Below are 24,693 nucleotides of genomic sequence, written 5' to 3' on the forward strand. Positions count from 1 at the left end.
GAGCCTGGCGCAAACAGCCATCCGTAGTTACCAAACAGGCAACATTACATCACTACAACACATCCATCAGCTGCAGTGTGCCTGATCCTTCCTCGTCCTCGCGAGCATGGGCAAAGGCATTTCATCTGACGTCACAATGTTCCCGTACAGTGCGTAGTTTGTTGCTTTTGAACATAAAGCGACGGTAGTGTGCAGTATCTCCTGCAGTTACGCAAGTTTATAAGGGTAGCCTATGCCTGAAAGACAATGCTCTTTGTAACCGCTTACTAACACAGGGTTTAAAGGTCACGGATCAGCTCGTGTCACACAGCTGCAGAGTTTGCAGCGACATGGTTCCTTTTTAAGTTAGGAGAAAAGCTTAGAAAGTCACCCTCTAAAAGATCAGTTTACTGTTATTTAAAATAGTAACATTAGTCTTTATTAAATGCTTTCATTCAAAATAAGCATGAATCCGTGCAGAATAATATCCAAACTGATAACCAATAATTGCATTTTAACATTTATGTTTTAGGTTGTATATTTGTCGAGGTGGGAGGTGTTTTTGTTCTCTGTGCAACATGCACTCAACTAGGGATCAAACAGCAATCTTTATAAGACAGGCATTGCTAAACCAAGACCTATTTCTAATGCTAATTTAACATTGATTGCTTGTTATTCTACTATAGTTTTGTAAAACACAATATTTTCTGTGAGTTAGTTTATGTAAAGCAGTTATGTACAATGTGTTGTTCACACTCCTAAGTGAAAAAGAGACAAAATTAACTATTTCTGTCCAGTTAGATTCGAATCACTAAGATTTCTATTTTTATTTCTTTTCTCACTTTTCCCCAGCTCACTTCATATCCCCGCCAATGATTGCCTTTTGAGTTATTTTGTCCTTTACTCATTTTTCTGTCAAACATTATTTAAGGACTGCCCTTCCTTTCACTCACTGGCACTTTTCATCTTCACACGGGGTGTCAGTTTTGATTTAGCCGTCCATTTGTGTGAGGGAAAAAGAAATTTCTATTATTTACCAATCAAATGCCACCCTGAATTCCAAAAACTGAAATTTTAATCTTCTTGCACCTTAAGCAGTTTCCACTTTTGAGTGGAAGGGGAATGTTTAGTCAGGATGTTTTCCATAGTTGTCCTTTTTCACATTAATATATAGCAGGAACCAGTCTGCTACAGGCAGATTAACATATTATTATTATTATTATTATTATTATTATTATTAATAATATTATTATTATTATATACCTATTATTAAAGATCATTACTATTCTATTCATGTCCTGTAGTATGCTTAAGATCAGAAATTCAAGAATTCAAGAGGTTCTCATTCTCATAATAACCTTAAAAGCAGATATTCATCTCACACTATCTTGGGAGCAACCAACTGCATTGCCGCCCTTGTAGAAAATGTTTAACACTGGTGGTCATGCTGTCTTCATATATACATGAACAAGACAATGGTGAACAGCATGTGATAATATCCACTAATAAAATAATATCTCTAGTGCCCTTTTTGGTGCCATTCTCTGCCATTCACTTTCAGGGATGTCAGTGAGGTCAAACTATGAATGAAAGCACATGTTTCAAAAAAAGTCCTGTATTTATTTAGTAAAAGCTAAACTAAAGGATAAACCACAATACGAGGTTAATCAGAAGAAAGGACTGAGATGTTTCTGATCACTTGTTTCTAGGAATAATGCAGCATAAGTCATCATTCCTGCAGTTTGTATCTAATATAGACTCATCTAATACCAGCAAACACTTCCTTCAGATGCTGCCATATTCAAAACACCATTAACTAGACATCTGCCACTTAGCCACTTGATGTATGCAGGCGAGTGTAATTTGAATCCTTTTGGCCACAATCTACAAACTTCCCCTGATCCTGCCTAAACTGAGCTTTATATTCCCATCTTCTAGCGCTTGCTGGATTAGAGGCATTTTGAAAGGTTAAACCTCAACAGCCGGAGCTCTGAAATACCTACACCCAACAGATATCGCCACCAAGGATTACTCCGAAAACAAGAAAGGCCAAAAAAGAAAAAAGGGAAAAAATGACACAGCTGAGAAGACACTTGTTTTTTCTAAGAAAGACGGGTGAGTGTCTCCACATTTAATGAAGGCTAAACAATAAACATTCTGGCAGCAACACTCATAATAGTAATCACTGGAGACAACTGCAACACAAAGGAGTACTTGCTCATACACTAAATCTGTTTCCTGTTCTCTTTATAACCCTGGATGACAATCTGAAATGTTGTCATTCTCTAAATGGACTAGGACATGATGAGGAAAATCGAGGAGGCCCGAACAATGAATCAAACAAAGGATTATATTCATAAAATAACCCAGAAATTAAATAACAAACAAACAAACAGTAGACATTTAAAAATAAAATAAGAAAAGGGAAAGGAAATGAGCGAGCCATGTATGCAGTATGAAAGATCTAACATTTTTCATCGTGACCACTGGAAACTGACACCTTTTTCTAGGCATATGAATCTAAACTTACCAGGTTGAATGAGGAAAGTATTTTTTAGACATATCAGAGGAGATTTTCCCCAAGGCAAGCTTTCCCAGATGAATGTGCCTGATCCCATCTGCCGGTGGATCACTGACTTCCTGACGGACAGGAAGCAGCATGTGAGGCTGGGAAAGAATGTCTTGGACTCCCGGACCATCAGCACCGGCTCCCCACAGGGCTGTGTTCTTTCTCCTCTGCTCTTCTCCCTGTACACCAACTGCTGCACCTCCACCCATCAGTCTGTCAAGCTAATCAAGTTTGCAGATGACACCACCATTATTGGACTCATCTCAGACGGGGATGAGTCTGCCTACAGGAGGGAGGTTGAACGTCTGTTGTCCTGGTGCAGCCACAACAACCTGGTGCTGAATGCCCAGAAGACAGTGGAGATTATTGTGAACTTCAGGAAGCACACAGCCCCACTCCCCCCCATCATCCTGACTGACACCCTCATCACCACTGTGGACTCATTCCGCTTCCTGGGTACCACCATCACCCAGGACCTGAAGTGGGAGTGGGAGGAAGGATGTACTTCCTGAGGCAGCTGAAGAAATTCAACCTGCCAACACGGACGATGATGCAATTCTACACTGCAATCATTGAGTCCATCCTCACCTCCTCCATCACCGTGTGGTACGCTGGAGCCACTATCAGGGACAAACAGAGACTGCAGCGTGTTGTGCGCTCTGCTGAGAAGGTGATTGGCTGCAGACTTCCATCTCTGCAGGACCTGTACACCTCCAGGACACTGGGGCGTGCAGCTCGGATCACAGCTGACCCTTCTCACCCTGGACACAGTCTGTTTGACCTGCTCCCCTCAGGCAGGAGGGTCCAGTCGCACCAGAACCTCTCGCCATAAGAACAGTTTCTTCCCCTCTGCTGTTGGACTCATGAACAATAACCGTATGACTGTTCCCACCACTAACACATGACCCTACACTGTGTTCACTGCATCATTCCATGTTTGGCACTGATCACCACCTGCACTCATGTATATATCTATCTACTTAGCACTTTTAATTCTTATTTTTATGTCTATTTAAGCGTTATATGACAGTATGTTTGCACTAATTACCGCAGCAATTTCCTAATGTTGTAAACCTGCTCAACATTTGGCAATAAAACCCTTTCTGATTCTGATTCTGAGATGTATGGCAGAAAATTCTCCCATGGTAGCACACTGGTGTGCATATAAGAATATGTTATTTTAAAAATATTTTTATTTACAGACATGTATTCCAACCAGGAACAGCCCTTCTGCATCACCATTCGCACTATGAACTGAACCTTGAGCCTCATCTGCAGATCTGAGTCCTTTTAAACAATGCTATCTAGCTCTACCTATACAGCTCTTAATGATGAAAAGTGCAACCACTGCTATGTGGAGAGTTAATAGACACTTAATATAGTGATTGTAATAACCTAATATCTGCTGCATTTTCTTATTCTTGTATCACCCAGAGGAACAGAAAAATGTCTAAAAACAGTGTGTCAAATCCCTGCCTAGCTGAAAGATGGACTGAGCCTGCCAGTCGCTCCATCTGCTGGTCATTTGCTGCTTTTACTTGTAGCACTCACCACCTCTTCACCACAGTTGTTGAGAGAGTTACATTTTAGTGCAAAGCAATATGCTCTATACTAGATATTGGCATATTCTATGATATTAATATATAAAATAAAATATATTGTTTGTATAAGTTATTCTTCTCTATCCTGCAACATTTTGCACGTATTATTCTTGCTCTATAGTTAACGTGTTTATTTGAATATAATAAACACCTTTATATGTACACTGAAGACCAAACAAGTAAATGTAAAACGCTTGATAAAAATACACTTGCGCTTCAGCTGACCTTGAATTTTGTAATGTTTCAACTGAATTTGCTTTGTTTTTGTTGTTGTTTTTTTTTTTTTTTTATCATTTTTGCTGATTATCTGTCTCAGAAATAAACATCAGAGTCATCTACATTGTGAACAATAGTTAGTGGCCTGCTTAATTTCTTGTGCCAAATCATCTACATAAAAGGGCAAACAATGTAGAGGAAAATAAACCCATTTACTCCAATCACTGGGAAACCAAAATAGTAAAATACAGTAATATATACTCTATAAGGTACCTACTGATGCAAACAAAGACTAGGATTAAATCAAGATAACAAACAATCCTGAGGAGTTGGATTACCATGGATGTAAGAAACGTTTTGTGGACGTTTAAAAATTACAGGGTTAAACAAACATGTTATCCCTTTATCCAATCTCAGTGCTTGCCACAGAGGTTGTATTAAGATACTGTGCTTTATTTTCATGGGGTATCATGATGAGTAGTCGAATAAACTGTACAATTTAATGGAACTCGGCTTTTTTCAGATTCAGATAAAACAGCTTGAAAAGAAGCAATCGTGCAGTCTGTGAGTGGCGTCTACAGCGGTGACAAGCGGTCTCCTGCAGACTGAGCTCCCTTGAATGAGCGTTGAGGAAACCTCCGTGTGAAGCACACGAAGGCAAGGTCTCATCTCTCGCGAGGAACGACGCCATTATCGGAAGCTCTACAAACAACACGAGAATTCACCATTCACACGGTAATATAACCCAATCTTACACGGTACATGTGTTGTGTGCGAGAATGAGGAGAGAAGCTGCATCAAAATCACATTTAATTTAGCGATTGCTTCAGCATTAAACGAATTTTGCATTACGCTCCAAAGGCCTTTAGGCCCAACTAGCATGCTAACTACCACGCTAGCTTAAATAGCGTCTCCTTTAAGTTAGCATGCAAGCTTTCAAATCCGATTTTGTAGCGGCAGCTAACATTAGGTGCTAGTTATGATTCTGCTGACGCTAATTAACTAATGAAAAATAAATAAAATATCTGAAGTACAGTAGTTTTGAACCGTATGTCTAGTCGCATTACATAGATACATAACAAATAGATGCTCCAAGTTAGTTTTCCTCCGTTTATTCGCCTGTGTTTAGCATCGTCAGACCCCCGCCCAGTTAACTAACCAATCTAAAGCTCGTTAGTTTGGCTAGTAGACGTGTACCAGCTCCGTGCCATTTCTTTATATTTGTAAGCTAAACTGTAGTAATCTAGGCTAAGCAGCTAAAGTCTAAAGAAAATAGCCTGAAACAGCTGTGTACGACCGCGTTTCCTTATAGCTAGCCACTATCACAGGTAACGGTAGCCTGCTTTAAAAAAAGCGCCAGGAGCTTTTTGCAATTTCAGACCGTTTTACATAGGGCTTAATTTAGTTGAGCTACTCTAAAACTGATTTTCGCTCATTTTATGTTGGGCATAGCATTCAAATAAACCCTCTTACATAAATGGTGTGTGTCTTCAGTAACAAAGTTTCCTTTGTGTAAGTTTAAGGACAAAACACACATTTATTATTCTTTTTTTAAATGTAAAGTAATGGCGCAAACTATTACTCTTAAGCTGCAATCCATGCTTTTGTTAGTTACGTAGAGACGGGCCCACATAAAAATGTCATACTTTGATTATTGTAATTTTCCCTTATGCATCTATGCTTTTTTGCCATGTTTGGGAAACGAGGAAATGACTCAGGAAGACAAAGCTGCGAGATCATGACTCTGGATATCATTTCTCATACACACAACATGATTGTTAGTTTATTCGTGGCTGTTATGAGGATATAAGCCTTGTATTTACAATAGATGGATCCTTCTCTCACACATTTTAATTGAGGTGCTGTGCATTTCTGGAGTAATACTTTTATTTTTAATAATTTGTTCCACAACTGCGCTAAAAATGTGTTGGTGTTAGCATTTGCATTACAGCTCCAACATTTTGTTTCCAAAATGTAGGCAAATCACTAAAGCAATTGTGCAGTTATGACACAAAGACCAAGGAAACCTTGAAAGTAGGCAAACAAAGCAATGCAACAAATGAAAAGCAGCAGCTAAAATTAGATGAATTATACAGGATTTTTTTTTCAATATTTGGCAATACATAAAGGCTCAAAACAGGACAACTTATAACATGTATTCAAGTGAACTGATACACGGATCAGAAGTTGCAAATACTCTACTGCAACTTGCAAAAATAAATTAGTTTGGAGTGTGTAAGTGCTAGATCTTTCTTGGGTTACTGAATTTGACAGTTTTGTGGGAGTTACTTTGTCATATATTTGTTGTGTAAAGGTAGCTTATTAAAAGTGTAACCCTAACTGTATGAGTATGTATGAGTATTAGGACCACATTAAGAAAAAAATATTATCGATCATTTTGAGATTAAAGTCAAAATACTATTATAAGGGGGAGAAAAATTATATGTGGCGATTACACAAAACAAACTGCCACAGTTGCCATAGTCTCTGGGTTAGGGAAACCGTACTTCAGAATCGGTTTTAGTAACAAGGAAGTAGAGCTGGGCGATAGAACGATAACGATATGTATCGCGATATAACTTTTACTCGATAGAGAAATTAAGCTATCGCGATAGACCTCGCCGCTCTTGTCCTCAAAAAAAAAAAAAAAAAAAGGTCAGCCAATCCAAATTAAGTAGCGCAGAGCCGCAGCGTCACGGCCGCAGCGTCACGTCGCGTGACTTGTTACGTACAGCACAAGTGCCAAGCCGCACGTGTGTTTGTTTGGGAAGCAGCCAGCGGGTAATGGAGCCAGCGCGTAATGGAGGAAATGAGTGTGCTGACTAGAAAAATCAACCGAGCGTGACCGAAGAGAAAACAGATGATGGTTCCAATGCCGGAGAGATTGTCAAACGGAAGAGCCATAGAAGTTCCGTAGTGTGAAGGTATTTCGGCTATTTCAAGTCTGACAAAAACAGAGTAGCGTGCACTGTAAATTGTGCCGAAAGCAAGTCTGGAAATACAATAAACTGGTGCATGCGTCACACTGCGCCACGTTATTGTTTCGGTGAAATGAATTTCTACAATACTGTTACTGTTAATTCTACTCTCTGCAGTGTTTAAATGCTTACATATACACACAGTTACTGTCCCTCCACACATACGACTCGGTTCTGCTTCTATGCCCCAGCTTTGTTTACTTTTTCCCACCGAGGCTTCTAGACTTCTGATTGGCCAACATTTAGGCACGGTTAGGAATCTAGCGCCACCTGCTGCTTTGGCATGTTCATAGCAGCGTTTTCCTTCATTTCTGCCTTTATGTGTGGACGGGATTATTTTTTAAAACGAAAATGGAAAATCTCAGTTTTCAAAAATACCCGTGTACGTGTGGACGTAGCCTCAGTCTCTGACTGGAAGCGCTAATTCGTCATTCGGCTTTTGTCAGACTAAAGTAACTGTTAAAACTGTTTGAAAAGCTCAGCTATACAACAAGGAGAGATTGAGAATTTCCTTTTAGTTCTCAGTTTATTTGATATTGACAAAAGTTAGTCAGTTTTGTCTGTTCTTCTGTAAAACAAACTAAGATTTATTTTTAGAATTAATATTTTGTTTCTAAGTGGAATTGACAATTTAGTCTGTTTCGTTTGTCCTATTTTGAAACTTAAACGCTTTAGCGGCTGCCTTTTGTGTAGTTTGCAATATTTGCCTTTATTTATCTGAAAAAGTCTCATGTTCCTTAAGTACATCTACCCTGTTGAACTTATTATGGGAAATAAATATTTAAATAAAAACAAGCTGCTGATTATTTAAGATAAGATAAGATAAGATAGAACTTTATTAATCCCTCGGGTGGGTTCCTCTGGGAAATTCGATTTCCAAAAAAGCACAGCACCGACAGAAGTTACAGAGTTATACACACACACATATATATAAATACAGAGACAATATAAATAAAATATACGAAGGGGATAAATAGAATAAATAGGAATAAAAATAAAAATACAAGTGAATTGCACATTTCAAGTATTGAGTCTATTGCACCGTTGACTATTTACAAAAGTATTGCACAAAAGGTATTGTACAGTGAGGTGAAGAGGCACTACAGCTTAGTTGTTCCCTCCTTTGTCCTCCTGTTTCCCCTCCCTCTCCCCACCAGAGAGGAGTTAAACAGTCTGATGGCGTGTGGGACAAAGGAGTTTTTAAGTCTGTTAGTTCTTGTCTTTGGGAGAAGCAACCTGTCACTGAACAGACTCTTCTGATTGTTTATGGCCGTGTGCAGAGGATGCCTGGCATTGTCCATAATGTCCATCAGTTTCTTTAATGTCCTTTTCTCTGCCACTGTCACCAGAGTGTCCAGCTTCATGCCGACCACAGAGCTAGCCCTCCTGATCAGTTTCTCCAGCCTGGATGAGTCCTTCTTTGCTGTGCTGCTCCCCCAGCACACCACAGCATAGAAATAGAAATATTTCACATTTTACTTGTGAGCAACGGCACATTTAAATCTTACAAATATAGTTATTTGGCTTATATCGTGATAGATATCGTTATCGCCTGAAATGAAAAAAACATATCGTGATATCAAAGTCAAAGTCAAAGTCAAAGTCAACTTTATTTGTCGATTCTGCCACATGTACAGGACATACGGAGAATAGAAATTGCGTTACTCTTCACTCCCTAGATAAATAGCAAATGAACATTTAAATATATTTAAATATAAAAGTGATTAAAAAATGCAAGTAAAATAATTAAAAAGTAAAAATTTAAATAAATACAATTTTACATATAACAAGAAAGCTATATAATATACAATATAATGGGTAAGTGACATTGAGTGTAAACCAGGCAGAGTAGTGCAAATAGGCAAATAGTGCAAATGGAGATTTGGTAATGTACGGTAAGAGAAAGTGTAACAACAAAGTCTTATGAGGTAATGGCAGTCCAATGCTCCACAAAGTGACTGGTAACTGGTGCAGGCCAGTGAGTGAGTCAGAGAGAGTGTGTGTTTGTGTGTGTGTGACAGAGTTCAGTGAGACCGTGGAGGAGAGAGGGGAGAGGGGGCAGAATCGGGAGGGAGTTAAGCTTCCTGACAGCCTGATGGATGAAGCTGTCCTTCAGCCTGCTGGTCCTGGCCTGGAGACTCCGCAGTCTCCTCCCCGACGGCAGCAGCTTGAAGAAGCTTTGCATTGGGTGTGTGGGATCAGCCGCTATGCAAAGGGCTTTTTTTTGATATGAAAAAATCTCATATCGCCCAGCTCTACAAGGAAGCATATGATTTCTCATCTCTTGATAAGTATAAAGTGATAAGTCAAAAATATGCTGCAGAAAGATGCATCTGGTCAGATAGACAAAAACACAAATTAAGAAGAGTGGGTTTGTACAAAATTAAATGGCTGGTAATGGACAGATGCAAGGTTGTTGATGGTTCCACTCTTGTCCAATGAAGAGGATGTATGTTGTATCACAGAAAGGCTAATTAATTTGTTTCACTAATTCATCTAAACAAAGGATTTTTGTACAGGTATAGAAAATATGGCAGTTTGTCTTGACACAACAATGATGATCTCCACGTTTCCACTATTTTATTATTAAAACGATCAACAGTATTGCTTTTCTTTTAATGTGCTCCTAATATTCCGTCGTAGTAACTGCCACTTTGAAGTGTTACTCAGGACACAGGCATTTTTGTAGAGATCTATCTTTTGTTATAGAGCCCAGAGTTGTACTTGGTTTAAGAATATGGAGTTCCTGTGTGAGGACAAGAAAAGATAAAACTTAACTAAACATGTCAAACATTTGTACTGAAGGAGAGAACCTTTATTGTTGTACTATTGATAACATAGTGGTTATTATATAAAGCTACACTTAATGGAAGAGGACCTTTGAGATTACATAAGTAAACCTTGTGGTGCACACAACACGAATACTGCTAAGGTATTCGAATACTTTAATAACATTATATTAATTTTTTCAAAAATAATGATTAACTGCACACACACAAACGTACCCAACCAAGTATTTGAGCATAAATTGTAGAACATCAGATACAAGCACAGTATGTGTCATGAAAACTTGAGACTTCATGTAAAAGATAAATGGCACGAATGCCTTTTTCGGAAATCCTGTCATGAATACTGGACTTGAGGATGTTGACCACTGCCAGTAAATTGTAACTGAATGTTTCAAATGATGGATTGATCTGAAAAGCTGAGGCACACTGTATGCTCAAATCATTTTTTTTGGTTTTGCATTTCTTCTCTGCCAGGGGTAGTAGTTCTTTAGCAGCCAACACAAAGTCAGCTTTTGAGACTAAAGGAATATGGTTGTTATTTATGTAGCATTATTACCTAATCATCAGTTCGTAAACCTTTAGAAAGTGGGTTGTTTATTCCAGTACTGTTTTAACAGTCTTGAGAAGAACACTGCCTCTTTAGTTAAATTGTTTCTCACACTCTGCTACACATGTTATTTAGTGTATTTAGTGGAAGCAGTGTGCATGCAGCTGCAGCTGCAGGCCTCGGTCATTGTCTTCACCCACTGTTTTGTGGTTACCTACATTTTGGCTACTTTAAGAGTCCAATACACGATACTTCTCTTGCATGCAAAACAGAAGAAAATAGACTTCAAACTGAAGAAGGTGCCCAGGGCTGTTGTTATGCCTAAAATGTGAGTAGAATGTCAAAGGCAGCTTCACTGCTGCTTACAGTGAAGGGAAATACACACACAGTAGCATTCTTCCTGCAGCCACAGGTGTCTGTGCATGATTTTTTTTAATATACCTAATGTTGGTTTATCTCTGCACGGCACTATTACATGGCACAAAAGAGTTTCAATCCAATTCAATTGAGCGTTATTTAAAATGGTACCATATCACAACAACAGTTGCCTCACAGCACTTTATGTCCACTGATCTCACCTGGACCACAACACAAATGCCCTGGTAAAGAAGGCCCAAGAGTGGCTGCACTTTCTCTGTGTCCTGAGGCAGAATAACCTGAACCAGAACCTGCTGCTGGCCTTCTACCACTCTTCAGTGGAGAGCATGCCCTCCTACTGCCTGGATGTTTGGTACGCAGGGGGCCACTACTGAGAAACCTGTTTGACCTGCTGCCCTCTGGTCCGTGCCTCAGTTGAATCAGGTCCCACACCTCCGGATTCACAAACAGCTTCTTCTCCTGGGCTATTCAGACTGTTAACAAAAACTATCCCCCCGCACCTCACCAATCTGAACCATTGTCCGAGTAACTCTCATCACTCAGGCCACTCACATAAGGACTCTATACTCAGACCAATTCCTTTAAACTACTTCCAAGCACTCTGTTCTCCAATGTGTGCCTTTCTCTTATATTTGTATATATTCCTCTAATTGGTTTATCTCTCCTTTTTACTATTTATTCCTGTTGTCTTATTATTTATATTTTATTCCTGCGCAGTTGGCATGGAGCACCCATATTTTCGATGTACATGTACAATGACAATTAAGGACTATTCTATTCTATTCTATTGTATTCTATTCTATACAATAATACAAAGAAAACAGAAATTCCCTACAATCATATTGCCCACTGCTAATGTGTAAATAGAAACAGACAGCAAAAAGATATTTTAATTTATATAAACATATCAGTAAATGAATATTTTAATGTCTTTTTAAGTTGAACATGTTCTTCCTGCATTTCAGCGGTGAACAATGTCTGAACAAGAGCTGAATGAAATTGTGCAAATAACAGTGGAGGACTTTAACCAGGAAAATCGTACTGGTAAGATTCCTTTGCAAAAAAAAAAAGGTCATTAGACTCTTTTTATAATATAAGGTTAGGATTAAGCAGACAGTTAGTACTTTTCTCCTGTGTAGAAGCACACCTTCACTCTTGAAGTAAAATCTAACAGGATGGTTTGGTGTGTTGTTTTGAGGGTGTCTTTTCCTTTGATTCATGGCAGACATGATGGACAATCATGAAGATGATGAAGAAAGGTCTCAGAAGAAAAGAAGGAAATTAAGCAACGGCCAGGAGAATAACAATAGCAATCAAGATATCGCTCTTATTAAGGTAGCAGCTCTTTATAAACCATATACTGTTTACTGGTCATACATTTATATGTAGTTGGTAGAGCTTAATTTTGCTTTTGAATTTTTTTCAGAACTTGTTGGTATCATTCACTGGGTCAATCAGCCAGCGGCTGGAGGGAATTGAGTCAAAGCTACAGTCTCTGGATGCTGCATGCAAAAACCTTGCACGCAAACTGGATAGCATGGCACCATGTGCCAGAAGTCCCATTCAGGTTCCTATGGTTGCAGGATCCCCTCAAGGGGCCACTCAGACTTGGAACAAAGTGCGATGGTAAGCTCTAAATGTTGGTGCCATATTGGCCACCAGTCAGTCAGGCAGGTTAAAAGTTCAATGAAAATGAAAACTATTTGTTTTGCTCTCAGTGTTGTCCCACAAACAAATGTTATTGTGAGCAGTGAACCGCCGAAGCCCTCAAGTCCAGAAGACACTCCTCTGGAGAACCTGCTTAGCAAGTGAGTGGCACACTTATTATACTGTATGTTATATCTGTCCAAACACACCACCACACAAGTTATGTCAAGTTACTGCCTTATAACAATTTTTCAGTTGAGCTAATAGTCTGAGTGTACCTATTTTGTTTTTCTGGCCAAACAAGATCTGTCAATGCATTGTGTTTCTTTGCAGCACAGTGACCAGGAGGCGACACAACACCATCCTAGTAAAGGTCCCTGGCCCAGAAGAGAGTCAAGAGGAACAGGAGAGTGGCTCAGAGGCCAGTGATTGTGTTTCCAACGGTGGTCAATCAAGCAATGCACAGAAAGGCCAAAATGTCACTCTCATCACACTCAATGCAGAAGGTATGACCACGCTGGTGAAGAGGCACAGCAAGGCACATATCTTTAGTTTCTTCTTAAAATTAGAAAAGGACAAGTATATTACTTACATAGAGCCATAGGTTGTTTTTAATGCCCATGTTACTCATTTTCAAACTTAGTTCTGCCATGTGTTCAAAATTTCTGTATCACAATTTTTCTACAGTAGAAAGTGACAGTCACATATGGTGAGCACTACCATTACTGATTGTGGCAGGGGGGGAAAAAGCTAGGGGTTTTTCAGCCTTTTTTTTTTTTCTTTCAAAATGACTTCCTGATCTTTGGCGACTTCACAGCAACAAGCCTCAACAATGTCCCATCTGCAATCCCACTAATAGCAAAAACACTTATGCACTAAAAGTACACAGTGCTCAACATGTTCATCTGCATCAACTCTAAGGAAAAGTCACTTGCAGTAAATTACCCCCTGACATTTTTAGACCTCTCAGTAATTGATTTTGAATGTTTTGTTCAGTTTTTAGTTGTTTAATGTGTCTAACGTGACTCTTTCAGCTAATCTCCATATTAAATAGATGGCAAACTGTGCTGATGTGTTAATTTCCCTGTTTTTCTGCCTCAGATGCTGTTAGGCATTATTCATGCCTTGAGTTGCATTACTGTGTTTTTCTGTCTGAAACCAAGAGAAAATAGTTAACTATGCAAACTTAAACGAAGTCCACATTGTCCCATTGTTGTGCTTGCTGGTTGGATAATTTTTATTGGATCTGAATTTCTTGGTTACCTTCAAAGGCAAACTATTATTCATTCATTTGCAACTTTGGGTTACCATTATAAAAATTTCTGTTAGTCAGCAAGTTAGATGTTACCATATGCCTAATGCATTGGTCATGTGGTTTACTTAATAGCTAGCATACACTGTGACCAAACCACATATTCTGTTTTTTTATAACAGTTATACTAAGTTTTACACAAATTCACTCACTTCCTTTTTACTGCCACATGGGGGTGCTGTCATATTATATCAATTATCTCAGTGGCTGTTGCTGTAAAATATTTCTCAATCTGTGCAACTCTTTGAAGAGCCGTTCCTCCTCTGTTCTTTAGATGATTATCCAGCCGGCACCTGGTTAGGAGATGAGAACAACCCAGAGATGCGAGTTCGCTGTCCAATATCTGCAGCTGATATGCTTCATATCAGCACAAACTGTCGCACAGCAGAGAAAATGGCGCTGACGCTGCTGGACTACCTATTCCACCGTGAGGTCCAGGCCATGTCAAATCTCTCTGGGCAGGGCAAACATGGAAAGAAGCAGCTGGACCCACTTATGATCTACGGCATCCGCTGTGAGTCTTGATAACATAACCATCTAATACTGGTAATTTTTGGGGGACTATTTGTTTTTGACAGAGCAGTGGTAGGTCTGGTAGTGAACATACTTCCATGACAAGCTGATTGACATGCTATTTGTCATGCAGGGTTTGACTTTTTCAGTTTTTGATTTTAAGTAATAAATGAACTCTCTGAGACCTTTCCACGTTTCATCCCGCATTTCGTACAAAGCGGCACTGAGTAAAACACAGAAAATAGACTGCACTCTGTATTCCCAAGACGGGTTACAACAACATCCATTCATCATTGCACACATGCATTAATGTGCAACACATTTCAGAACATACCAGACTCTAAACGACAAGCACATGTCTAGTAGAAAGATCTTAATGGAGTCACTCTCGGTGCAAAAAACTCTTTGATTCTTGATTAAGTGGAGTCAGGGTTACACTGGTAGTGTATTTATTTATATAACTATAGGCCCTTCTTACAGTGTTAAAAGGGTCTCAGTTATCTGTAACCTATGCTCCAGAGTTCTGATGTACCCACTGTATCCCCCATTGGTGCAAGTAGACATAAGCAGAATTAATATTCTTTGTGAACTGCATGTAAGATGGTCAAATAGTCAGAAATCCCCTCCTCCCACACCTTGTCCACTTGGCTAAGGGATGTCTTGGTAACCCTTTGCTGTAAGTGTCTGGACAAGGCAAAACAAAAAAGATCCAACAATCACAACCTAGTCACACCATGACTGGCCAGCTGTACTGAGGTAAGAAAGAAGTATCCCCACAGCACACACCATCATGCCTTTTTGCTGCCTTGTAGTTTGGCCGGTCAGACTCTATTTCCTCTCAACAGCATGGGTGTGTAGTTACATGTAGATTTGTTCAGGCCAAAGCGAGTGTAAAAGGTAAATGTTGCTTCTGGGAAAATGAAAAAGTCAAACCAAACCCAGTGTCTTAAACCTGCATTCTATCTTTGGGCTGCCAGGGGGCGATATATGTGGCTCCCGTTCTACGAAAGTCTTTGGGGAAATGACCCTCTGCCCTGATCTCTGTTAACACTTCTCTGAGAAGTTTATAGACTTGCTCAGTCATTTTGAGCTATATAAAGTGTTATCTAAAATAGGGAGGATTTCCAGGGTGTGTTCATTTGCTAATGAGGAAGAGTGATGTCACTGAAGTATGAGCCATTATTTGTTCTATGTATGGTTCCCATTCAGAGGAGAACAACAAAAAAGAAAGGACAATTTACCTTACCTACAGAGTAACTACCAATTGCAAATCAGGGGCTTTTACACACCTGATGTGTAAAATGTGTACGAATATGGTGTGCCGTTCACATCGAGCACACAATTTCAGCAGGATGAATCTGCAGTATTACATGTTTTGGATCAAGTGCGATTTTATTTATTTAGGTATTTATTACCCCCCCCCCCCCCTTTCTGCATGTGGATCTGAAAAATTCCTAATGTGTTTTTTTTAAAGTATAAGCTATATGACTGTATTCTTCTAAAAATGTTAAGAATTAAGCCTTAAGTAATGAGCAATCTGCTCATGCTCTTGCCACCAGTTGAATGTGTTAATATTTAAGTGTATAGAAAGTCACCAAAGCTAAAAGCAAAATATTTTATTCCCATCAGTACTGAAAGAGACTGAACGAGACAAATGAAGTAAGGAATATTTCACTAATTTTAGGTTGTTGATTTAAACCTTAGGTAACATTGACCTCTTCATGCTCCCACAGGCCACTTATTCCACAAATTTGGCATCACCGAATCAGACTGGTACCGGATCAAGCAGAGCATTGACTCAAAGTGTCGCACTGCTTGGAGACGCAAGCAACGTGGTCAGAGTCTGGCTGTCAAGAGCTTCTCTAAACGAACACCTCGCAACACAGTCACAGGTAAAGTACAGGTTGTTGTTTTTTTTTTTTTACCAGAGGCTTGTTACATAAGTATAAATGTTTCTAACATCACTGGTACACGTTCATTTGTCTTAATGTGGAGATAAATTTAGCTAGTTTTCTGTAATTATTCTCTGATCAAAGTAGAGGCAAAATTGTAAAAGTAAACTGCAGCAGAAGGAGACATCTGTTGCACACTCTTTGTTTTTATTTATAGGCCAGTTAGAAAACTAGTTTTCTGTTTGTCAGTGTCAGTGGAGCAGAAAGTGAAACCACTGGATTCATCTTTAAAAGAGCTCTGCAGTCACACAATCTCGATTTGTAAATACTTTTGCTCAGTATGTCTGAGCAAAAGTATGAGGTCACGTTTGGTTTGAGGATGGGTCAACAGATGGACTAAACCAGTTGTTCTCTGTAAATATGCATGCATTTTTATTTGGTGAGTAATAAACCCACCCTCTGTGTCTTGTGCCACGCACATTCTCCATGCAGATTCTGGATGATGCTTGGCACGTTTTATATGGTTGCTATTATTTAGATCACATCAAATAGTTCATTTGGGCACACCTACCTTATTTTCAAAATGTTTGAAATTAATTGCACCTGCTAATATTCAGGATTTTCACCAAGTTCCTGGAATGGCAATATGTAGATGCTAGACATTTTGCAGGTCCTTGGCTACATTTTGTAACGGTGTCCAAACTCCTAATGGGGACATCGTCTCTGTTTTGTTTTTTCTAATCTGTGATTTTCTTGTGTGTCTTTCTCTTGGAAGTGAATCTTCCGTTCTCTTTTCTGTTCAATCCAGCTTTTTAACTAATCACCATTTTACCTACTCTTAGCGTTATTGCATTCAGGCAATGTTGACTTTTTGTAGGACTGCACAAAGTGCATCTCTATATCCATCCATCCAACCAGGGGTAGCAGTCTAAGCAGAGAAGCCCAGTCTCCTTCTCCCCAGCCATCTCCTCCAGTTCATTCAAGGCTTTCCTAGGCCAGCCAAGAGGTGTAATCACCCCATTGTTCCAGCGAGTAGACATACTTATCACATGCCTAAACCACCTCTACTGGAGTTTCGATCTATCCTTTCAGTGTGTAGAGTACTTTACTCTGAGTCTGTCCAAAGTGTTGCTTGTGGGGCTCGCACACAAGAATTTCACTCGCATGTGCTGTGCCAGTGTGCCTGCACATGTGATGTGACAATAAAAAGTGATTTGATTTGATTTGATTTGAAGTGACTGAACTTCTCAACCTGAGTGACTGGCTAAGGGGCCAGCCACTCTTTAGGGGAACTTTTATTTTTGTCACTTTTATCTGTGATCTTGTTATTTTGTTCACTACCCAGAACTCGTATAGACTTATAGACTCCTTTGCATCCTTTACACCCTCCAATATCCTCCAAAGGATAAAGAGTTCTTTGACCAGGAGGAAAACTGGTTTGTTCTTCCTGAATCCAAGGTTTGACTAACTGATGGACTCTCCTTTCTAGTACGCTGGCATAGACTTTCCTAGGGAACGATAGAGCAGTGTTTTCTCCTTTTGACTCACCTCATGGTTTGCCAGAATCAATTCAAGGCCGACTGAAAGACTTCTTCCATGGCCTCATCAAACTCCCCTCTTACTGAAGTTTTTGCTTCAGCTGCTGCCAGAGCCACACTCTCCTTGGCCTGTCGGTACCTGTCGGCAGTGGTTGGAGTCCAAAAGACTAATGAAGCCTCATATAGCCCCTTCAGCTTGACTGCTCCAAATCATGTCCACCGTGTGGTTTGGGGGTTGCCATCACAACAGCCAATGCCATCAACCAGCGAGTGCACTGGTTAAGGGCAATGCAAACGGATGACTATATAGGACCATGAATCCCACTTCAGTGTTTTGCAGGAGCAAATATTAGTAGGCAAATTTGGGAATCCAAAATTGAGAATTGAAAAAAACACTACTATTATAATGGTTTGGGATAGATAGCCTTATTTGCAGCAAAGGGTGAATTAAATCAATTTCCACGTTTTTTTTTTAAAACTGCTTTTTGGCAGGAGTGAAAACAGTCAACAACCACAGAGACACAGAGTACTTTGCTTCATCTTATTTTAGCTATTTATTAGCTAGTTATTTTCAGCTACATGAAAGCTATTTCAAGACCGGAACCCAAAAGCAGTTTCTGCAGATGGTTGTAATCTGCACACAATGCCTGCAGTCCTTCCCTCCCTGTGAGTCAAAACCTCTCACCTCTGACCAGAGAAATGTAAGACTGCAGGGGAAACCCAAATAACCCATGAGCACAAATTAGGTGTGGGTTGTCAGGCCCCGCCTTTATGAGCCACAAACACCCCAGAATGTACAATGCAAAATATTAGTTGCAAATGCATCAAATAACATAAATCACAAACACAAATTAGTCATTTTGCATAAATCAGAACTGGAATATTTAATAATCAATTATCATATAGAGTCCAAAATTTACCAAGCAAGAGTTCTTCCTCATGTTGCAAATTTCTTTGTTTTCATGCTTAAAAAAGCAATCCGACTACTTTTCTCATTAATGTCACTTCTTGTAAATAGGTCTTTTATTACTTTATATTTAAACATTGAAAACGAGAAAGTGATATTTTATTTTGCGGCCAGGCTCCACTTTGGATGAGGGTACTGATATCTATTTGACATCTCTGTAGATGCTGTTGTGCATTTCCGTGGGATGATGGCCAGGTCTGGTCAGGCTTTCAGACTGCTGTTCTGATAACAAACCCCAGACCCTGAGTTTGGCTGCTACACCATGAATCTGTTTGATGATTCTCTGGAGTCTTTAATGTATATTTAAGTGTCTGATACATTTTAAAAACCGTAATATTCTGTGGATGGCCTAGGATGATCCAGAATTTCTTATTAGAATTTGGTTATGTATCCTGGAATCCATTGAAAGCTATTTCTCACCTGTTTTTACTGTGTACATGAGTGCATCACTAATCTTATTGCTTTTCTTATCTAGAGGAAGGAATCACAGAAGAAACGGCTCACATTGAGACTGCCACTCAACAAACCTTGCACTATACATTGGCCAATCAGCAGGTCCAGTTTCACCGTATTGGTGAAGATGGACAAGTTCAGGTGGTGAGTGTCAGATTTTTTTTATTTCCAACTCTCTTTAAATTCATAAGAAAACATTTTTATTGATTGGCAAACACAACAGAAGAAAATCTTTCTGCTCATATCTCTGTTCTTTTCTTTGTCATGTGTGTACTTTATCTAAGAGGCCCTCAGAGCTGAGTTCATAGTGTACTAGAATGGGTCACACCACCCACTACAATTACCCTTACAGCATTCTGGAGGAATAGTGCAAATTATGTCAGTGAACCAGTGACTCATGGGATGTACATGAACAGATGCTATGGTCAGAGGTTGCGTTCAGGCCCAGTACAGTGTTATAGGTAGGCGGATAGAGGAAGTGACTGGATCTTTTAGTTCCCTCAGCTCTGAAATCACCCAGAATAGATGATCAGAGTTAGATACCAAGAGTCACAATGTCAATATATTCAGAGTCCTGATGGGTTATTCAAGAAGGAACTAATTTATATTTTCTTTTTCTAGTGTTAAAACTTCATTTGTACAGGTTTGATAAGCCTATGTGGATACAATGTGATGAGTATTTCTGCTGTTTCTGGTTTACATCATACTATACATGATGCATAGTTTTGGCAGTACTCGTGACAGACCACTTCCCTGGGAAGGGAACAGATAGATGATAAAAAATACAGGGTAGACAGGCAGGAAGTGCTTTCAGGGAAAGGTGGGTGAGAAAGATTGTCAGGAGTTCTCCCTACTTGCCTGCCTGAGTAGGATTGTGCAAGTAATGGTCTCAAGGATTCACATTGTTGAGTGAGAGAGGGATTGCAACACCTTCTCAATATGATAACTTAGTCCTGTAGGGAAGACCATCCAACCTTACATCTGAGTATTAAAGACTACAGTTGAGCCTAAAATTTATTAGTACTCCTAATGCAGTAGGAGAAATTAATACTTGCAAAGAGTGATTGAGCATTGCAACCATCATTCCATAGTAACTCAATGTAATTTATCATCATCAAATTATATTTCCCAAAATAGAGCAGCTTAGTTGTTTAGCAAATAATTTGATTAGATTACATTAGATTAGCCTTTATTGTGTCTCCCTTGGGAGAAATTTACCTTGGACAAGCCAGGGAAACACGTCATGTAAGCTAGCAGATGCATACAAACTCTCATTTACAATTCCATCTATTAGCATTCAGTAATTTGATCAATAATGGCAGTAGAGAAAATTTAAAGCTATTTAACTTACAGTTTGGTACCCCGTACCTTTTTTCCATCCCTTTTTTTCACATTTTGAATTTTGGGTCAGAGTTTGATGGAAAGGTTGCCAAACCATGTAGAGATGCTGTAACAGATAATAGATTCAACAATTGTCCTATAAAATAGTAACATAAGGCTATTATTCACTCCATGGACCCTAAGCCTTCTTAAAAAATGCAAGCGCTAAATCATGCACACACCCATCATGAACACAGAAATACTTAAAAGTCGTCGCTTGTTCAACCTTCGTACTACTAATCAAACCCGGGCTGTGATCTCCAGTAGATCTTGATCTTGGATCGAAGGTCAATTCCTTATTTTTCTTTAGCTTTAACATTAGGTTTGAAAGCTTTAGTCACAACTGGGTTTTTTTTTCCTTTTTTTTTTTCTTTCTTTTTCTTTTTTACATTTTTTGTTATCACTCTACAGCACAGGTGTTGCACTCCAGGCCTCGAGGGCTGGTGTCCTGCAGGTTTTAGATGTGTCCTTGATCCATCACAGCTGATTTAAATGGCTAAATTACCTCCTCAACATGTCTTGAAGTTCTCCAGAGGACTGGTAACGATCATGTGAGTCAGGTGTGTTGACCCAAGGTGAGATCTAAAACCTGCAGGACACCGGTCCTCGAGGCCTGGAGTCCAACATCCCTGCTCTACAGTAATGATGACTGGGAAAACCCAAAGAGGATGAATTAACTTAAAAAGACTTTCTAACCACTGTGTGCAATTTTGTTATTGTGGGTTATGAAGATTATATAAACATACCTTTTAACTTTTTTTTTTTTTTTTAATCATATTCATGAAATTGTTCTAGCTTCAGCTATACCTCATCTTCATCTGTGTGTCTCAGATTCCACAGGGGCAGTTGCACATAGCCCAGGTACCACAAGGAGAGGAGGTGCAGATCACACAGGACAGTGAGGTTAGTGTGCAAGTGCGCCCGTGAAAGAGGGGTTGTAAAATAGAAAAGAAAAATAAACAATCACCCTGAGTCACTTCTCTAGATTTATTAAATTCACTTCACTAAACATGTATCTAAAAAGAATATGACTGTTATGTAGAACGATGGCACCAGTGGTTGTAGTCAGCCGTCTGCTGATACCTACCTTTCTTTATTGTTTATAGTTAAGTCAAATTTAAGCAGAGTTAAGTTTCGGGGGTAGAAAATCAATTCTGTGTATGTTATTGTGGGGGAAGTTCACAATGTTAATTTGTATTGTTTGAATTTAGTTAATGTTTGTGATTTGAATTGTTTAAACAGCTATCTGAAATTATCCACAATATTTGTTAGAGCTGGAAGAATCTCCTGTTTTGATTAACAACCAAAAACAACCACTTCTATTCATTTTAGCTAGTCAATGGTAGGACTGGTATGATTTCCACTGCATTTGTTTAACTATAAACAAAGGAATACTTGAAAAATGAATTTTTTGCACGACATTACATCTATTCAGTGCCAACTTCTTACGGCAAGAGAACTGCTGATTAGCATAATATACAATGTCTTATAAGAAAGCATAAGTGTGGAATAATTGTCCTGATTACATTGATTTTACAATGGCTGTTTAATTTTGTAATCTCACAAGCAGCTTATTGTAGTCTCTAAACTAGTCTACTTCTACAAAGCAATTTAAACAAGTTTATCAAGAACCTGTATGTTTGTTTTGCTCACACAATTAGCTGGCAGCTAGCTGCTTGTCTGGTGTTGCGCAAGACGTTTTAGACATTAGTGAATTTTAGCCAAAGTAAAGTTTTTTCAGTGAACGTCTTATTGTTTATATATGCTATCTGCCAGATTATGCACAAGGTTTTGAATTTTGTTTTCATGTAATGCCCAGGTGGCTTATTTTCCCCACCACACATCCTTGCATGCGCGCACACAGCCTGTCAGTTGAAATCAAACTCTAACTCCAAACCACCCCGACTTTTAAAGAGGAATTTCCGCATCAACATCTTTGCTAATGATTTTAAAGGATGTGGGAGAGAGATTTATTTCAAGGCGCCAGTCTGTGTACACATATATACATGTAATCACATACTGTATATGATTCAGGCCACACATGCTTGACAGCTCGGCATTTTTGCAAAAGCAATTGACACCTTAAGCAAGTGTTTTTCTAATTTCCTATTCGGTTCTACTCCTAGAGGACACTTAGAGGAAGAAATGCACAATTGAAGGAGAGAGACTGAGTAAATTGGAGGCAGAAAACACTAAAGCCTTTCCTGCACTTTGTGGCTGAGCCCAGATTTTTTTCCCCTGTCTTTTCTCTTTCGTATTCCATGCTATTGTTTGTTTTTTGGAGTTCAAAGCTTAGCAACAAAATCCCACTTCTCCCAACTGCCACTCACAGAATATGTTTTCATTAGGAACGGGCCCCTTTCATCAAAGGGATTGGTTTTAGTGTGCTTAAAAAGGAAATGAGCTGTTTGAGAGATTACACTGCTCTCTGGCCATATGGCAGCTCAGACAGTATTGCATATATACATGAGATAAAATTAGCTAGAGCAGAAACAGCTGAGACCTGAGGATAGCTAAATGTGTCTTGTATAATATCCTTTTGCAAAATGGTCCTGTTGATATCACTGTGGGTGTTTAGAGATTTTCTAATAGCCACTATATCTCGATCTGAGACAATCATGCACTTATGTCAGAGCAAACAGATTTCTTTTTATGTTAACAGGGAGTCGAACTCTATCCAGAAATGAAAATACATGGATGTTCCATTCACCTCCTCTCAAGTACAAACACTGGCAGGAACTTATCATGCTGACCTTTTCACACTGCATATCTGATTGGCTTAGATAGTTTAATGACTTGTTTAACTTAATGTGATTTCAGCTTCTTAAAGTAGTTAAACCAAAGTCTTTATATTAAAACATAGGGCTGCTGACTGACATGACATTTCTCAATTTCAGGGAAATCTCCAAATCCACCAGGTGCATGTTGGCCAGGATGGACAGGTAAGAACACGTTTAAGCAAGATTTCTGTATGAATATGCAGAATGTGTAAGCAAGGGACACGATTTTTGGTATTGGAAGCTTTCTGGTTTTTGAGGCACTGCAATGCAGTCTTGACATATGTGGGGGGGAAAATGCAGATGGAATAGGAAGTCCTAAGTATATCTAGGATATCTGAAAAGCCAGCAACTGATAATTGATTAAAGTCCTGAAAAATTGACAGTTGCCAGGCAAGGCTAAATCCAGAGGCTTTTGGGTTGGGTTCTCAGACTGACAGCAACTCAAAAGATGTTATAAAACACTAACTGATCTTTGCTGTAGATTTTAAAATATATATATCTCATATTTCCATACTTCGTGGATTATGTTTGCAATTACACTGTCTGATTAGAGGTTAAAGGATGGAGCAGGTCATTATGACTTTGAGGAGATATTTTCTGTTGGCATTCATATATAATGTAAATGTGATCAATGAACCAGGTAAGGTGTCAAATAACAAAAGCTTGTGTCCCATTTATGTTTCAACACAGTATGTTTCAGGATAGACTAATTAGACACACACACACACACACACACACACACACACACACACACACACACACACACACACACACACACAGAGCAAGATGTCTTTTGTGCTCTTGGTGTCCGTGTCTTTGTTCATACCACTCCCTTCTTTCCTTCTCTGTCACTGGACTGAGAGCCCTTCCTGTTCCTTTATTCTTTCCTCTGAGATCCAAGTGAGTCTCGATCAAAGCAGCGTTGGCTGTGTATCACCGATACATGCCACATATGGATGCCTGAAGACAACCACCATTTCACATTCATTATTTCATCATGTTTGTCTAGAAGCTAGGCTTTAGGGAAGGAAGTGCCTTCTCACGCTCCATCTGGTGGTTATACTATTTTGTTACCACAGGTGTGATTATGTAACAGCCTCAGAGGGCCTTTTCTTCCTGAATGGAGGCTACACAAACTCCCTCCTGGGATCATC

General features: G+C 39.2%; 2 protein-coding genes across 3 annotated transcripts in view; one reads left to right on the forward strand and one right to left on the reverse strand.

Annotated features, from left to right (window-relative positions):
- The window catches only part of fbxo31 (F-box protein 31), a 13,317-nt gene extending 13,195 nt beyond the window's left edge, over positions 1-122 (reverse strand). Inside the window, exon 1 of the mRNA XM_086298262.1 lies at positions 1-122. This exon is cut by the window's left edge and continues 403 nt beyond it. Coding sequence (XP_086154388.1) covers positions 1-21 — 21 coding nt within the window. The 5' untranslated portion in view covers positions 22-122.
- A 4,800-nt stretch (positions 123-4,922) lies between these two features.
- The window catches only part of banp (BTG3 associated nuclear protein), a 40,189-nt gene continuing 20,418 nt past the window's right edge, over positions 4,923-24,693 (forward strand). Inside the window, exons 1-11 of one of the 2 annotated variants that reach the window (XM_086298265.1) lie at positions 4,923-5,100; positions 12,023-12,101; positions 12,283-12,392; positions 12,484-12,683; positions 12,809-12,865; positions 13,038-13,210; positions 14,291-14,530; positions 16,263-16,421; positions 19,402-19,523; positions 21,591-21,662; positions 23,657-23,701. In XM_086298265.1, coding sequence (XP_086154391.1) covers positions 12,032-12,101; positions 12,283-12,392; positions 12,484-12,683; positions 12,809-12,865; positions 13,038-13,210; positions 14,291-14,530; positions 16,263-16,421; positions 19,402-19,523; positions 21,591-21,662; positions 23,657-23,701 — 1,248 coding nt within the window. In that variant the 5' untranslated portion in view covers positions 4,923-5,100; positions 12,023-12,031. Of the gene's footprint in view, positions 5,101-12,022; positions 12,102-12,282; positions 12,393-12,483; positions 12,684-12,775; positions 12,866-13,037; positions 13,211-14,290; positions 14,531-16,262; positions 16,422-19,401; positions 19,524-21,590; positions 21,663-23,656; positions 23,702-24,693 lie in introns of both variants that reach the window. The other variant, XM_086298264.1, reaches the window with a different exon arrangement.

This window comes from Aulonocara sp. 'chitande type north' Nkhata Bay, linkage group LG7, assembly GCF_057382095.1.
Source record: "Aulonocara sp. 'chitande type north' Nkhata Bay isolate Kocher_YH1m ecotype deep benthic linkage group LG7, A_spYH_male_GT1.1, whole genome shotgun sequence".
In the NCBI taxonomy this organism is placed as follows: domain Eukaryota; kingdom Metazoa; phylum Chordata; class Actinopteri; order Cichliformes; family Cichlidae; genus Aulonocara; species Aulonocara sp. 'chitande type north' Nkhata Bay.